The sequence below is a fragment of the Labrus mixtus genome, chromosome 5, assembly GCF_963584025.1.
Source record: "Labrus mixtus chromosome 5, fLabMix1.1, whole genome shotgun sequence".
In the NCBI taxonomy this organism is placed as follows: Eukaryota; Metazoa; Chordata; class Actinopteri; order Labriformes; family Labridae; genus Labrus; species Labrus mixtus.
Window position 1 is genome coordinate 30,891,372 of NC_083616.1, and position 16,256 is coordinate 30,907,627.

The 16,256-nt window shown below is 45.9% G+C and overlaps 2 protein-coding genes across 8 annotated transcripts in view; one reads left to right on the forward strand and one right to left on the reverse strand.

Annotated features, from left to right (window-relative positions):
* The window catches only part of osbp2b (oxysterol binding protein 2b), a 337,585-nt gene that overhangs the window by 43,807 nt on the left and 277,522 nt on the right, over positions 1-16,256 (reverse strand). The window lies entirely within an intron of this gene.
* Positions 1-16,256, forward strand: part of ebf2 (EBF transcription factor 2) — a 36,054-nt gene that overhangs the window by 7,099 nt on the left and 12,699 nt on the right. For all 4 annotated transcript variants that reach the window (XM_061039282.1, XM_061039283.1, XM_061039280.1 and 1 more), the window contains exons 4-6: positions 447-502; positions 610-683; positions 2,124-2,192. In XM_061039282.1, coding sequence (XP_060895265.1) covers positions 447-502; positions 610-683; positions 2,124-2,192 — 199 coding nt within the window. The remainder of the gene's footprint in view (positions 1-446; positions 503-609; positions 684-2,123; positions 2,193-16,256) is intronic.

Here is a 16,256-nt window from a genome sequence, read left to right on the forward strand (position 1 = left end):
GTTTTGTTAACGTAATGGGCAGGCCCCCTTACTGTAAGGCCAGTAAAATCACACAGTGTACAGTCATGCAAAGAAAAAGAAAGGAGAATTAAAAGAGGGATCTGACTGCAGCATTTGAACCCAAGATTTACTTGTTTAACATTTTCCAGTGAGATCCAACAGCTGATTGCAGCCAGGATGAGGAGGCGAGTGTTATCAGGAGGCTAATGCTAATGCTAATGATGCACCATGCATGTGTTGATATTGTAAAAGTAAATCTGACGAGGGGCCCGTTCTCTGGGCCTTTTAGGGGCCCGGCCATTTCTGTGGTTGTGCCTGATTATTACACATCAGTATCTTTAATTTGGTTGCACATGAGTGGTTGGAGTGACTTTCCTCTCCTGCTTCACATGGATCTGAAAATGGATTGAAAACAACCAATCGTTTCCTTTTTTTTTTTTTTGCAGGGGTTCGCACAGAGCAGGATCTTTATGCACGACTTATCGACTCCGTCACCAAACAGGTCGGTAAACTTTTCTCTCTCTCTCCCTCAGCTATGAAAGTTAGACTTCAACTGATTGAATATGAAAATGAATCTGATCCATTGTTCTTCGTTTCCCCCCCTCTCAGCCAATAGCGTATGAGGGACAAAACAAGAATCCGGAAATGTGCAGAGTCCTGCTCACACACGAGGTTATGTGCAGGTGAGTCTTAAACACACACACACACACACACACACACACACACACACACACACACACACACACACACACACACACGCTCATTCAAACCTTCATTCACCCTGAGGGACGAAATCCAAACATCTGTCACTTCTCCCTCACTCGGCTTTGTCTCAGTCAGCCAGAAATGTGGTTAAAGCACAACGCTCGGGGCTCTACTTTAAAAAAAAAAAAAAGAAAAGAAAAGTAGACTGTGGTTACGGAGTAAGTCTAGCCTGTCTGTCATCATCCTTGTAACCGTGGTAACCCCTGCTGCTCTTTCTGCTGTAACGCAGCATGTCTTCGGCCGGCTCCTGTTTCCTCCTGGAGCGTCTCTGCAGTCACAATCCACTTTCTTTCCCCTCGTGAAAATGTAACTCTTGTGTTTGAAATGTAACTCTTGTGTTTGAAATGTAACTCTTGTGTTTGAAATGTAACTCTTGTGTTTGAAATGTTAACTCTTCAGTTTGGCTTCTTCATCAAGTTTGAAGCTCGTCAACATGTGATGACAAGCGTGTGGTTTATATCGTGTCGTAGTAATAACGGAGTGAGTTTAAAGAGTCTTTGCTGGATGAAGACGAGAGTTCTGGATGGAGAAACCCGGCTTGAAAGTGGGGCAGTGACCCAGGTTTTTGGAAGGGCAGGGACTTGGGGGGGCGGGGGGGGGGGGGGGGGGGGGGGGGGGGGTGGTGGCTGGGACCGGGAGTGAGAGGGGGCTCCAAACAGAGTCAGAGGTTTGCCATTGTGTAGCCAGCAGATGCCCGAATGTGACTCACAGCTGGCTAATAACAGAGCCGAGGAGGCAGAGGGCAAGCGTCACAGCTGGGGAGTGAGGCCGTCTGACAGGGGGGCGGAGGGGAGGGGAGGGGGGGGTGCAGGGCAGGGCCAAGCTGGGACACGAGAGGGGTGAGGCGAGGTGTAGGGGTGGCAGATGGCTAGGGGTGGGGGCACTTTTGTTATGCAGTGAAGGGGACTTTGGGAGGGGGGGGGGGGTAGGCCAGCAGGCTCCTCGGACAGGACTGCTGACGAATGGTAGGATGTTGTGGGACGGTGTGTGTGTGTGTGTGTGTGTGTGTGTGTGTGTGTGTGTGTGTGTGTGCGTGGGGGTTGAGTTTGATTTCAGAATCAATGTGACAGATTGCCTGGCTGGCTTTTCACTTGTGAATGGTCTCTCACTGTTTGTAGGGTGTGTTGTTGTACCTTTTCTTCCTCTTTTATTCCTTTGTGTCTTGCCCCCCCCCCCCCTCTCATGCCTCCTTTGTGTGCTGCTGGATCTCCGCCGACCGTGGAGCAGAGCAGTCTGTAGACCGGCCAGACGAGGGAGATGGCTCCTCCTGTTTGATTAGTTTTTCTTTTAAATTATTATTCCTTCACTGACTTTTTTTTTCTCTTTCTTTTCTGTCTCTTTTTTTTCCTCCCGCCCAGCCGCTGTTGTGAGAAGAAAAGTTGCGGCAACCGAAACGAGACGCCGTCTGACCCCGTCATCATCGACAGGTAATGACGTCAAAACGCCGTATCACACAGTGTCCACCACTTCAAACAAGCACAACTCCATTCCTTTTCATTTTCATACGTGCACCTACACAGTAACAAAGAGAGAATACGGCTTCATGTGAAACTTCTTCTTCTATGATCTCACCAATCAGCTGTTGCATTCAAGGCAGAAAAGTAGCTGCATACGAGACATGAGACATACTCACTGTTGTACTCACGTTTGAGGGATAAGGGCCAGTCACAAAAGAGGAAACTGTAAAACATGGATGTATATCGGTGATGTCACCAACTGGTTTCTGAAGAGATGTTTTGAAGCCTAAAGGACGATGGTCGCCATATTGGAAAAGCTGACTCCGACTAACTTTGAGAAGAAAGAAACGAGGTGGAGATGAGGCAGGGTGAATAAAGATGTTGGTTTCTGACACTCATCCAGCTCATCATCACACTATCATACTCTAAACGATCCAACCAACAGAACCAAAGCTAAAAGTTAAGAATCAACAGGTAACCGCTAAAATACAGCCCGTCAGTCAACTCAGCCACGCCCCTTGTCATGCCTAATGATGTTTAACGCTTTGTGTCAAAATAATCAAAACAGATGAGTAATGAAAAAAGATTCACTCCTGTTTAGTTTTACGGAAAAAGAATTGAGCTTTAGTGAGCAGAACTGTTTTGGTAGCTGACTGTAAACATGTTTATTTCTGCTGTTTTAATATGGGACATAACGGGGATTCCTTCGGTTTTGCAGCCCGCCTCAAGTGGACACTTGAGGAACTGCAGTTTTTTGCACTTTTGCACATTTGTTGGGACATTTGTGCCTGCATTAGACAGGACAGCTGAAGACAGACAGGAAATAATGGGAGGAGAGAGGAAGGTTTCAAACCCGCTGCGACACGGAATTTAGCCTTTACATGAGGTACGCAACAAAACCGGCAGGCTATACGATGCCCCCCCCCCCACTGGCTTCAACTTTTTAACACACAGGGTCTTCTCCAAACCAGCTATTATGCAAACACCTGTAACCTGCTTTAAGCCTATCACAGTAATTTATTGGAATTTGTATTAATCTCCGGTGATGAAAAGTGAATCCAATGCAGAAGTTCAAAAGACTGCAGTTCCTCAAGTGTCCACTTGAAATTGACTGCAAAAAGCTCCAATGTTAAATACCCAGAAATACATATGTTTAGTGCCTGGTTGATGGTCTCTGAAGCTCATTTCTTTATGAGAGTTTTGCATAATTACATATTATAATGGGTGTCACTGAGTTGACTGACAGGTGGACGTGTTGTAGCTGTTTGTCGATAGGCTCAGCTCCTTCTCATTTCCTGTTTCTAGATCGATCGAAGTTGGGTGGAGATAGCATTTCCAATATGGCGCCCACCATCACTGGGCTTCAGATCCTAATGGATGACATCTCTGAGATCCATGTTTATACATCCTATAAAGTGTGGCGTATGTGTGTACGTGTCGACCCTCCATGTGTTTCTCCTTCTTCTTTAATCTGTTGATCTTTTTTCTTCCCCCTGCTGGGATCTGTTTCACTCATTACACCTGAAACCTTCCCCAGAGCGTAGATTTTCTTTAATCAGAAGCATGTGGATCTTTTATCCCAGCAGACTGGCCCACATATGTAGTAAATGTTCATCCTGACAGCCAGTTATCATCGGGCTTGAAGGGCGGATGACCACGGCCATAATCGGCGTGTGTGAGGGCCTTCACGTACGAGGGGATTTGGGAGGTCTTGAGCTGTCGGCCTGGCATTAACACAGTGTGATGAATGCTCATAAGCACACCGTATGTGAAATATTTTCTCTCTGATGTCATGGATGCAACCTTCCTCTCCTCCTCTCCTCCTCTCCTCCTCTCCTTCCCTCAGATAGTCTGTCTAGAAAACACTCACTTCATATACGTCAAGGACCCTTTTCTCTCCCCTCCTCAGTTCAAGCTGGCTGGCTGTTGACAGTGTGTCTCTGAGGATCTCCGCTGAAGATAGTTTTCATAGAACGGAAAAATCAGGCTGTTGTCTTTTGAAAAATTTTCCCAGAATACCTTGGAGCAGCTGCTTTTCTCATTTACTGTAGCACATTACTTTCCCAATAAACCCCCTCGGCGCTGCTTTCATACTTCCTCCAAACATGGCCAAACCTTCCTCCGATTTTTGTTTGTGAGTCGCTCAGAGTGTGTGTGTGTTTGTGTGTGTGTGTGTGTGTGTGTGTGTGTGTGTGTGTGTGTACAGGCCTGTGTGCTGCTCTGAGGATTGATTTAAATGGAATCATTGACCTACAGTACTCCCTAATCACAGCGGGCAGATCCCGTCCTGATGGGGGGCTTCTCCCTCTTGGCTGGCCTGCGAAATCCTCTCCTCGGGGAGCAGCCTATTAGCAGACAGTTAATTTCTGATAAGCCAATGAAATTTTGCGTTTGGCCTGTTGCCCTTCTATCCCACCTTCTGCACACACTCTCATTTATGCACTCTGAAAAAGTAAAAAGATTGGCCTTGAAAAGCAGCGTGTGTTCAGACCAAACAGACGTATAGTTTAATGTGTGTGTGCATGTTTATTTATGTCTGTGTATGAACGTATGTGCGTTTTCTATGCGTCTCTGTGACCCCTTGCTTTGACCTTTTTCCCCCTAGTCACTGCATGGGTCTTCAATTATTCATGTGTGTGTGTGTGTGCAGCCTGTGTTCATGTGTGTGTGGCTCCAGTAATCAGCCTCCTGCTCCCAGCCCCAACACCTGTTCTCCAATTAACATGCAGGGTGCTGTGGGGCCCACTCGCTCCTCTTGCTTTCTATTCTTCCTCCTTTTCTCCTTATGCTCCCTTCCTCCCTTCGCTCGTTTCCTCGCCTCCTATCTGTGCTACTTCCTCTCTCTTTTCCCACTCGTTCTTACTGACTTCTTCTTTCCCTAACTCCTAATTCCCCTTCTTCTTTTTTTCCTTCAATCTCCTCCACCACCACCACCAGCAGCTCCCGCCCCCTCCCTCCCTTTAGCCTGTCTAATTTTGCCATAATTAGGCGGTGTCATTAGGACACCTACCCAAGCACAAGGGAGTTTGCAATTCCCCAAACGTCCCAAACCCCCACTTTTCTAATCTCCTTTCCATATTGTTTCAGTTTTCTCTTCCCCCCCCTCCCTTCTCCTCCTTCTGCTGCTGCACCCCCCCCCCCCTCCTCCTCCGCCTCCTCTTCTTTTTCTCCCTAATCCTGATTTGAGTGAAAGGGGAGAGAGGAGATCACAGCTGATCCACAGGGAGGGGTTGAGGGGATGGAGGGCGGAGGGGGGTCGAGGGATGAAGAGGGCAAGGAGTCGTTGACAAAAGAGATGACTCTTATGGGGGAGACTTATCTAACGCCCGCCGCCTGCTGTGTCTAATAGTTTTACAATTATCTCGTCTTAACTTTGGTGAACTGATGTGACTCTTCGGTTTTGAGAGTCTCATCTTTGAATGATGGAGAGGCTCGTTCACTGATTGGTTAGATGATCGATCAATAGACAGATACATTGATTCCTGAGGGCTCATCACCATAAATCTTCCTTAAGTCTTCAAAGTCAGGCACTCGCTGCTTTTACTACTTTTCAATTTGGTTTTTAATACATGAGACTTTTTCTTTGACCTTTACAGCTGATTATTTTGCATCCTGAGATCTGTAGAAAACACTGACCTGCATCCTGATCTGCCCACAATAAAGGAGTTGGTGGATTTAGTTAATTATGGAAAAAAATAGATCCACTCAGTTAAGTTTAAGATGGGTTTCGTGTAGCACCAGATAGGCACCACATGTTTGTTATGAGAGGGTTTATATATGTAGTAACTGAGCATTTTAGATGATGCATATGACAAAAATAATACTAAAGGAAAACAGAGATATTTAAAAATGCAACAACTGCTGCAAACATTACTCACTAAGTTTCCAACATTTTCAATACTATTTTAAAGTGTTTGATTCTAAGAGGATACAATCATTTTTCATGATCGATAGCAACGCAAAATATGGAAGATTTGAAAAACAACAGACCTTCAGTCATATTTTACCCCAAAGAGAAAAAGCCTACTCTGTCGTAACTGCACAAATACATCGGCAACCTTTCAATGCCAAAACGTTGCCGATGTATTTGTGCAATTAAGACAGTGTGCCTGGAATTTCTGGAATTGAAAAGCAAGAAACGACTCAATATTGGATGCCTTGCTCTTATAGTTCGGTTGCCGTGGTTTCGAAACAGTCATCAATATGGTTTGATTTTTTACTGGTATCATATGGACGTTTAAAATCTGATATCATGACAACCCCGCTCTTCACTGCAGACTCTTTGTGCTCGCTGTAACTGCCCCGCCGATTCAGTGCAAAGTGTACTCGGCTCATCCTTTAATGAAAGAACAAGAGCTGAAAACCTATTGGATCTATTCGTTAGTCAATTATCAGAAAACTAATGGACAAAAATCTGATAATGGATTGATTGTGGAGGTCATTTATCAAGCAATAACAGATTATTTCTTTCTGCTTCAAAGTGTTTTGCTCTGCTGTGTGTCTGAGTTTTAATGCATTGCGGTTCTGAAAAGTAGAAAATACAAACAGCTTGATGTCTAATTTGGGTATTTTTTGCCAGTCTTGTTTGCTTTCTCTCCTTAAAGCTCGTCGTCTCTCAGTATTAACCCCAGCAGATCTGTTAATGGCCGGATTATTGCCACTCTGACCTCTGGCCTCTGGAAAAACTATATTGGTTCTGGGCCAAAGCTGGCCCCTGTATTTATGAGTGAACCATGGCTTTACAATGGAGACAAGCAGATGTCAGTATTAGTATTAGACCGTGTGGTTTAAGACAGGAGGAGGGGGGGGGGGGGGGTCCTCCTCTGTGAGTGTGTGCTTTTATATTTGGCTAAGAAAGAGGGATCAATAGTTGGTCAGGATGTTGTGGGACGGTGTGTGTGTGTGTGTGTGTGTGTGTGTGTGTGTGTGTGTGTGTGGAGGGATCCATGGTATGGCCTGTGAGGAGGGGTCGTGATCAATGGCAAGCACTATCTCACTAATTGATCGTGTTTCCAAGAGGGGTCTTTTTTAACAAGCGGTCGCTCAGAGAAAAGAAGAATAATCAATAGGAATTTTCCAATCTCGTCAATATGGCTCCCCCCCCCCATCCCCCCCCCCCCCCCACCCCCCACCAGACTCAAAATGAGCTCACAAACACTCAAACATTCTCCTACATACGATGATTTGATCTTAAATACTGATCAGAACATCACACCCTCCATCAAAGGGGAGAAATAAATCAGAAGTTTTAGCGTTCATTCTGCCTCCTGAGTTGATCTTTCTTTACTATTTGAACTGAGTTGTAGTGGGCGGCGGCTTCAAGAGGAATCCATTACTCTTAATCTCAGGTTGTGGGTTGTATTGATCTGTTTGTAGTCCTGGTTCTAGTTATGTGCATGTAGCACAGCTTTGTTGCCATCGAGTCAGAGCAGGGATTCTCAGTCCTAATTGATGTGCAGATGGAAGCTTTTGTTTCACACTCAGTAAATGTTTATTTTTTGAGTCATTATTTATAAATTACTCATTCTGATTTTAATCCTTAAAGTAAATCCTGCAATCTACGGAAGCCTTTAGCGGACATGCATCCATACATTTTGTTTACTCTGTTTCCCCCTGAAAAAGACTTACAGTCCTCCTTCTAAGTTTAGATTCTAGTCCTCAATGATCTGGATTTGTTTGGACCAGAGAAGGTAGGCGGTTTTAAGGCGACCCTGATTCTACCCGATCTAAAAAAAAAAAGCCTCGCCATGTTTCTAATAAGATCAATATTGGAGATGCTTTTTGAAAAATGGAGAGAGGTTAGAACACAGAAAGGTTTACAGACCCATGCAGAGCTGGATAAACACTGAAGCTTCAGAGTCCACCACATGGTGACCTGCGTGAGCATCGACTCTAGAGGGGGGAATTTGGATTGCAGTACCAATTTTAGTTAAATCTTGCTCCTTTAATTTCGGTTGTTTGTTGAGAAATTATTTTGTAATGACATCTGGAGGTAACAACTTTGATTTTCCGAGATAAAAAGGTAATTTCAGTTTGTTTCCTCGAGACTTATTTTCTGATTATTTCAAGATTATTTAGTTTGTTTTCTCATGATAACAGGATGATTTTCTGTCGATCTAAAACAAAAAATGGTCAAATGGTTTCTATGACATGCCATGCTGATCTTGTCGACACGTATGAGGTGCTTGAAGACTATTTTTTTGTTTGTTTTGTGCTTTTGCAACTCTGAGGATGAGAGACAGATGAATGGAGATCTCAAAGAAAACACAAATAATTCATCATCACAGTAAAACTGAGTAAATAAAATGTACTGATGCATGTCCGTCTAGTGCTTCTGTATAGAGCTACACACTCACACAGACTCTCAATCCTGCAGGGCAGTAAAACCATATCCTATTTTATAGTTCTTTACGGATTAACACTGTCTGGACAGTTTAACAATAAACTATTCAGATGTCATTTGTAGCTGTATGTAAATGTCTCAGAGCGGCAGTCGGACCATCTGTTTCCACGTTGCTCCATCCACCTGCTTGTGCCTGCCTGTCTTCAACACATTTTAAAAAAATAACACGCTCTGGGCCACTTCCCTCTGTTGCTCCTGAATGTCTTCATCTACCTGCTCGTACTGCAGCAGGGCCGGATCGTTTCTCCCCGTTCTGTTAACGGTGGGGAACACCCGGCCCTCCTCCTCCCCGCTTCAGCTTCAACAGAAAAGAAAATAGAAAGTCTTTGGGAAAGGAACATTAAACTTTCAGCCAAAAGAATAAATGCAGTAACATTTGTCGGACCGTGTCAGAGGTCGCATTCCTCCCCCCTCTCCCCGATGCATACTCGTGCACCGCAGCCAAGTCGCCCTGTAAGGTCGACATTTATGAGAGTTTTATGTGTGAGACAACAATGAGATTGTTTCTCATACTCCCAGTATTGCTTTTCCTTTTTTTGAGTGAACGATATGAAGCTCACACTGTGCTGCCATTTTGGCTTCCTGAAAGAAAGATGACTGATACAAAAGTCTGAAATAGGAGAAAAATCTTGAGCGAAAGGTAACGATAAAGCTGAGAAGGGAAGCTGTAAATGTTCATATTTTTGCCCCTGAAACAAAAAGTCACAGTCGGATAATTCCCCTGATTCTCAGATATCTTAGATCATGTGAGCAGTAAGTGAGAAACACCTCCGTCATTGATCGCGGACAATAACTGCTGTGGGTCATTCTCCTCCTCCATCATCGTAACTTACAGAGAGGATGTGGAGGAGGGGCTCATGTATTCTCAATCTGAACCTTTGGCTGCACAAAGAGCTGCAGATGGTGTTGGAGAGTCCCACCTGTAGAGTGTCAGTGGCTTGTTGGAGGAGTATTTCAAAATCTTTGAGCCTGTTTTTTAATTTAATGTTTAAGAAATTTTGACATTTTCAGAAAGATACATTTTTCAGGATTTTCTTTGAGTCTGAGCTGCTGAAGCATGAAATGTCTTCTGCAGAACAAAGATGTTCTCTATTCTGTGTTTGCTGTATCCAAACATGTGATTTGAATACAATTTGTTGCAGCCAATCAGAAGCTGTTATCAGTCAGTCCGTACAGTCCAGGTTACAGGTGTTGCACTGATGCACTTCTTAATATGAGACACACAGACAAAGTTAGACACGGTGGTCCCTTCACTCGGCTGTCACAGGTCTCTCTTCCCGGTGGGCGAGTACTGTCCAGTCCCTCCAGACCCCCTGTCAGCGAGCCCCTCAGGCAGGGTGGTGGGGGGGTGTGTGTGGGGGGGGGGGGCAGGTAGCGTGGCGACAGGGCCCTGAGGCTCCAGTGCACACCACGGCACACAGGCTGGACCACTGAGCAGCTGGCACCGGACCGCGGGGATGGCTCCCCCCCTGGGGGGCGAAGGAGAGAGGGAGACTGACACAAAGGCAGACAGGGAGAGACGATGTGATGTCGAGAATATCAAATCCACTGACAGGTACTGTGAGAGGAGCCTGAACTCAGAGCTGAGCCCCTTTTTAGACATGCACTCGTGAAAATGTCCAGAACATTTTCAGGACAGTCTTCCTGAGTTACCTTTTCACACGCGTCCTTCACAGCAGGAGATTTTAACTGTCGGGCTCGAGGAGAGGACGGGACGTAGAAAAGAGGTTACAGAAGTCTCACTGTGATGTTTACAACGTACTCATCACTCTGCGTTCACACATTGTCTCCCCCTGACTTTTTGAAGTCATTTCAGGAACAATTTCAGATAAAGTCAGGGTGAAGAAGTGAACTGCCAGCATTCACACATGCAGCTCATTCTGAACATTTCACAACATTTTGAGATTTATCCACGGGCCTTAGACGGAGGAAAATATGATCAGGGGGCTTCTTTGTGGGACTCTGCAATGTGGTCTCATGTGAACATCCGGGACTCCAGCGTGCACAGGAAGTGTATAATGAGTGGTGGGCTCCGAGCCGAGTTTGTGTTTGGTCACCTTTGCTCGGCTTCAGCCGGTGTTAGCTGTTGTGGCTTGAACCCTGACATGAGGAGTGGGCCCACGGTTTGTTTTCTTTGAGGGAACCCTGCAGAGGAGGGGGGCACAGTCGGAAACAGAGAACAGCCCAGAAATGTTTTGACAGGAAATGGGATTGGACTAGAAATGGGCTAATGGGGAGGAACAGCAGGGGGCGGAGGGAGGGGGGGGAGGGGGGGAATTAGAAGTTTTGAGTTGCAGCTCAATGGCGCTCTAAAAAAAGGCCTCACACTCTCGGAGAAGCTGGGGCCAAAGCCTGCCATTTATCTGGCCACTAATAGGGTTCACCTTTAGTTGAGTGGTGTGTGGAGATTAAGTAGGGGCACTCAGAGGATCAGAAGGGGGCAGATTAGAGTGATTTAGAGGGTCTTCACATCCACAGTGTGTGTGTGGTTACATGTGAGACTTTGGATACGGCGGTCTGCGGGGGTTTATTTTTCATGTGAAATTCTTGCATTTGTCATTTATTTGTGAGGAGATCTTGTATCAGTGTAATCAGGATCTGTGTGTGTGTGTGTGTGTGTGTGTGTGTGTGTGTGTGTGTGTGTGTGTGTGTGTGTGTGTGTGTGTGTGTGGGTGTGGAGTCAGAGGCCAGTTAGCAGTGGTATTTAGGAACAAGGGCTGTTTTCTTTGGCTGGATTTTGCTTTTATGGGTGGAGCTGCGGTTGTGTGTGTGTGTGTGTGTGTGTGTGTGTGTGTGTGTGTGTGTGTGTGTGCGGGCGCCTGTGTGTCATCCTCTTCTTAAATTTCACTAATGACTTAACAATGCCCCCTGGTGCTGGGCCGGCCCCGGTGGCCACCTTGTTTTGTTTGTTTGTCTGTTTTTCTGGGATCTGGACGGGACCGTTTTCCTCACTGGAGTTATCCTCCACCTTTCACTAATATTTACAACTGTCCCGTATATTTCTTTTAATTATAAAGTTTGATTAGGTCTCCCTTCTGGCTTCGGGCGAGTTTCCTGTGTCCTTTTCGAACTCGAGAAACTTCCACGACAACTCGTGCAGAGTTTGTGTCAGAGTGCAGGAGCGAACATCGACGGAAACACGACGTCCATATTTCATATATCGTCTGTTTGGTTTGGTTTCATCATCAGTAAAAATCAAAGAAAGACAGGAACGGTGATTTAACAATCTTTGCATGCTTGTGTGCAGCAGTGTGTGTGTGTGTGTGTGTGTGTGTGTGTAACAGTCCTGATGAATCTGTCAGGACTGAGGGCACGGGGTGATGTGACTGCTGACAGGCTCCCAGCAGGCCTGCTGAGAGCCCCAACAGTGTGCGTGCCCTCCCTGCAGCCCCCCCCCCCCCCCCCCCCCCCCCCCGGCTCCCTTTCTCCTCTCCTTGCAACTCCACACATTTGCTGTGTATTAGCCACGGACAGTAAATTACAGCAGCCTGGACCTCTGAGTGCTTCCATTCCCGTCTCTTCACACGTTCTCCTCCTCCTCCTCTTCCTCCTCTTCCTCCTCCTCTTCTTCTTCTCTCCCTGCAGCACCATTACCCAGCTCACCTTCCTCTCCTCGTCTGTCCGTCTCCCTCATTTCTCTCTCTCGTTCTCCCTCACTCTTGTCTGTCATATCCGTCCTGGCTCTTCGCCTCCCTCAACCCTGTCAGATTTCTCCCCCCCCCCTCCTCTTTCTGTCTCTTCTCTTCTCACTTCTGTTCGACTTCTCATCCTCCGTTTCTTCCATTGTGTCACGCTACACGGCGCTCTCCCTCCCTCTACACATCCCCTCGGCTCCCCTCCTTTACTTTCTTACAAGCAGGTCCCTGTTGTCTCGGCTTCACAGGTTTCTCTGCTGCTTTTCCCTCTCTCTCTCTCTCCCCCCCTCCCCCTGCCTTCTCTCTCTTTCTGGAAACAGATGTTGTTTGTCAGATCTTATCATTACTGGCTAATTAAGAAGACATCTCTTCTCCTTCTGTTGTTGCCTCTCTTCCTCTCCTCTTCCTCTCGGTGGCATCCATCCCACAGTCATTGTTCTTCTCGGGCTGAGCTTTGATACACGCGTGTGTGTGTGTGTGTTATCGGTGAATCTGATTAGCGGCTGATTGATTGAAAGGTTGTTGAAAAAGTGAGATACGTTGCTGGTAGTATTGCACATGACCCTGTGGTTTGTTTGAGATCCACTCGGCTGTAGAATGTGCTCGTTTCTCTGTTTGACAGTTGAGAGTATATTTGAATCCACGTCCCCCAGGAGGCGCAGAGCATGCTGGGAGAGGTGAGGCCACTGGTGGGACTTCTATTCCCCGTCCTGGTTGTGAATTCATGTTCTCCAGACTCTGAATATCTCTCCATATCCATCTCTTTGGCAGGCTGACCGCCGTCCCACGTGGCCCAACTTAGCATGCAATCTCTTCTTTCGGCTAAGCTTTGGAGACTGAAACATTAATTCATTTGAAATTGTCGAAATGCACATTTAGCAGCTACAGCGTTGTGAGGTTGTGGACCCAGGAGAAAGCTCGTTGAAACACTCGAGTGCCTCTTGTGTACCCTTCCCATCATCCCTCTTTTTCTCCGCCGTGCCTCGCTCACTTTAGCGGTGGCAGGGCTGAAGGTTTTACGGCGCAATACCAAAGCTCTATAAATCAGCACTAGTGGTTTAAATGTTTGGCTTTGTCACAGTCCTCAGGTTTAGAGGCTGGGGGGGGGGGGGGGTTGTTGGTCCGGGGTCCGGGGCCCGGGGGTTGCAGAGGTGAAGCCGGCCTGGGAGGCTAAGGAGGAGGAGAGGCCGAGAGGGGCAACGCCAATCCAGCAGAGACATTTCTAAGGAGCCCAGATCTCACATGTGCTCGCTCTTCTCTGCCTGAGAATACCTCGAGTCGACGTGTTTTATTAACTCTCTGACTTCTGATCAGAAACACACGGGGCATTGAAGACTTTTTATAGTCAGTTATTTCTGCAGTTTACTGATTTTCAGAACGTACTTTTCTAAAAACATGTACTTTTTAAATTTAGGCGGCACAAGATAAATATTTTTGGTTTTTTTACAAAGTATGTCTCAAAAAGAACAACTTCTCTTAAAACATGGACTAGTTAGACAAAGGTTGTATAAACACTGACAAAAAAAACCTAATTCAGCTAATTTTGAGAAAAACAGAGCTTAAAAAAAAAACATAGAGTTCATTCAAATGTAAGTTACACTCACACAGATGATCAGCTTTCTTCATGCGGAGGGAAACCAGTAGTGCTAAAACAAAGCGCTGTGATCTGTGTTTACCCAGACGTTGTTTTCTAGCTCGTCTGCATTGCGGTGTAGCGTTTAGCTTCTGTGAATGCACTCCGGCCCCGTCTCTCCTTAAAGGGGCCACGCTGACCGGCAAGAACCTCATACAACCACATTACAAAAATACAGAACTATCCCTTTAATGGATTGATCACACTGACAGGCTCTGAATGAATCTTGCTGATGAATCCGGGACTGTCACATGTAATAGAGTATTTTTACATTTCTATTTCCTCTAGCTCTGTATTTTCACCGGGCTGGTTTGGGGTGCACGTTAACATTTGTGAAGATGTTTTTGAAATATTTTTGGGGACTTTCTCGAGAGGAGAGGACACTGGATAGAGTTGGAAACAGAGATGAGAGAGTGGGAGGTGACATGCAGTAATAAATGTCTCAAGGTGGCAGTGAAACCTGTGACTGTCTCTTTGAGTTCTATAGCCTGTGAACATGAGATACACGAGCTAAACCAGCAGCATGCAGACGTTTGAACTCATACAGGACATGAAGGGAAGTCACTGAGAGAGATAAGAGAGCAGGCTCATAGAGAGTGGAAAAAGAGGTTTTAACTCTAACTGGGCTGTTTTTGAGTCTACTAACTGGACTGTGTGACATTTGCTGGTGAAAGGCGAGTGCAGCCACAGATATGTATGTTTTAGAAAGAGGAGGGGGTCGGTGTGAAAGGTCCTGTGGTGGTATGCGACAGAGGGGGTATCAGTTCGTGGAGGGTTTTCTGTGCCCCATTAGCAGTGTCAAAGGCCATGTGCCCCGGGTGTTAACCCTGGTGACCAGTCTAGCTTCCAGTCTGCCAGGGGACCTGGGTCCAGGGGTATTTATTACTGCCCCCCCTCCCTCACCTCCCCCCTCCATCCTCCAAACACAGCTCTCCCCATGGAGGAAAACAAAACACCTCCATCCCTCCCCCCTGGCCGTTCCTGGGCTCGGGTACATGTACTAATTGGATGCATATCTTCATACACTGATGCATGAAGACCCATCTGTAGATCTGTGGAATATTTTAGGCTAACACTAATTTATCCAAATCATAGCCACGAGCTTTAGCATGTTTTTCGCTCATTACATACTAAAAACCATCTTGCAAGGACAAATACGTGGCTCTCAAACATTTGTTTTAGGGTTGACCTTTTTGCACGTCTGATGTTTAAACGCAAGTCAGGATTCATTTTTGTGTAATTCCTTCTGGATGTTTGTATGTGTGTCTGTGAGTGTGTGCAACGTCGTAAATAAATGTCTGTGGATCTGTGGAACATTCTTAGGTCAGCATTATTTGAGCCAAATCAAAGCCATGAGCTCTTGTCATTTTTAAGACTGTTGCATATAAAAATCAGCGACCGAGGGCAAAGATGGGACTTTCAGATCTTTGTTTTGGAGTCAACCTTTCTGCAGATGTTTAATTGAGTGTAACTGATGTAAACATGCAGGTCAGGATTCATTCTTGTGTATTAACTTATTGCAAGAATGTTTGCATGTAAGTGTGTTTGCAGCACGTGTGCATTCATATGTCTGCAGATTTTCAGCAGAAGTTTATCCAAATCCCAGCTGTGAGCTCTTACATGCTTTTGGCCCATTGCATATTTATAATCAACAAACCAAGGACAGACATGTGACTTTTACACATTTGTTTAGGAGTCGACCTTTCTGCAAGTCTGTTTAATTTTGCATGGCTGATGTTAACATGCAGGTCAGGATTCATTCTTGTGTATTTCTCCGAGAACGTTTGCATGTGTGTGTGTGTGTGTGTGTGTGTGTGTGTGTGTGTGTGTGTGTGTGTGTGTGTGTGTGTGTGTGTGTGTGTGTGTGTGTGTGTGTGGGACATGCATGAATCTGGGCCTGCAGTATGAGTTAGTGCTCTCAGTGTGTGAGTGTGGCAGAGGAAGGCCCTCTGCATGTCAGTATGTTTTAATGCTTCACATCTGGTTTCCTAATTTTCCTCCCTCCCTCCCCTTAGCTCCCCTCCACCGCGATGTCAGGACACTGTTTTGTTTTTTCAGGGTGGGTGGGTGGGTGGGTGGGGGGGATGTCTGATGAGTGATGGCATTGAATACAGGACATCAACATTCTCTTCCTCCGTCTTTTCCTCCTCTCATCCTCTCACCTTGCTGTCCCTACATTGTCTCTCTCTCTATTTACTCACACTCATTAGCCATTTAACAAATGGAGAGAGTCAGAATTAGTTGTGTCTCCTCCTCTCTCTACATGTTTCCACTTCCCCTCTGTTTCAGCTGCAGGGCATCCACGTCTGCTGATCAAAAATTCTGATAATCTCCTCCCCTTCATTCTTTTCCTTAATTCCCCC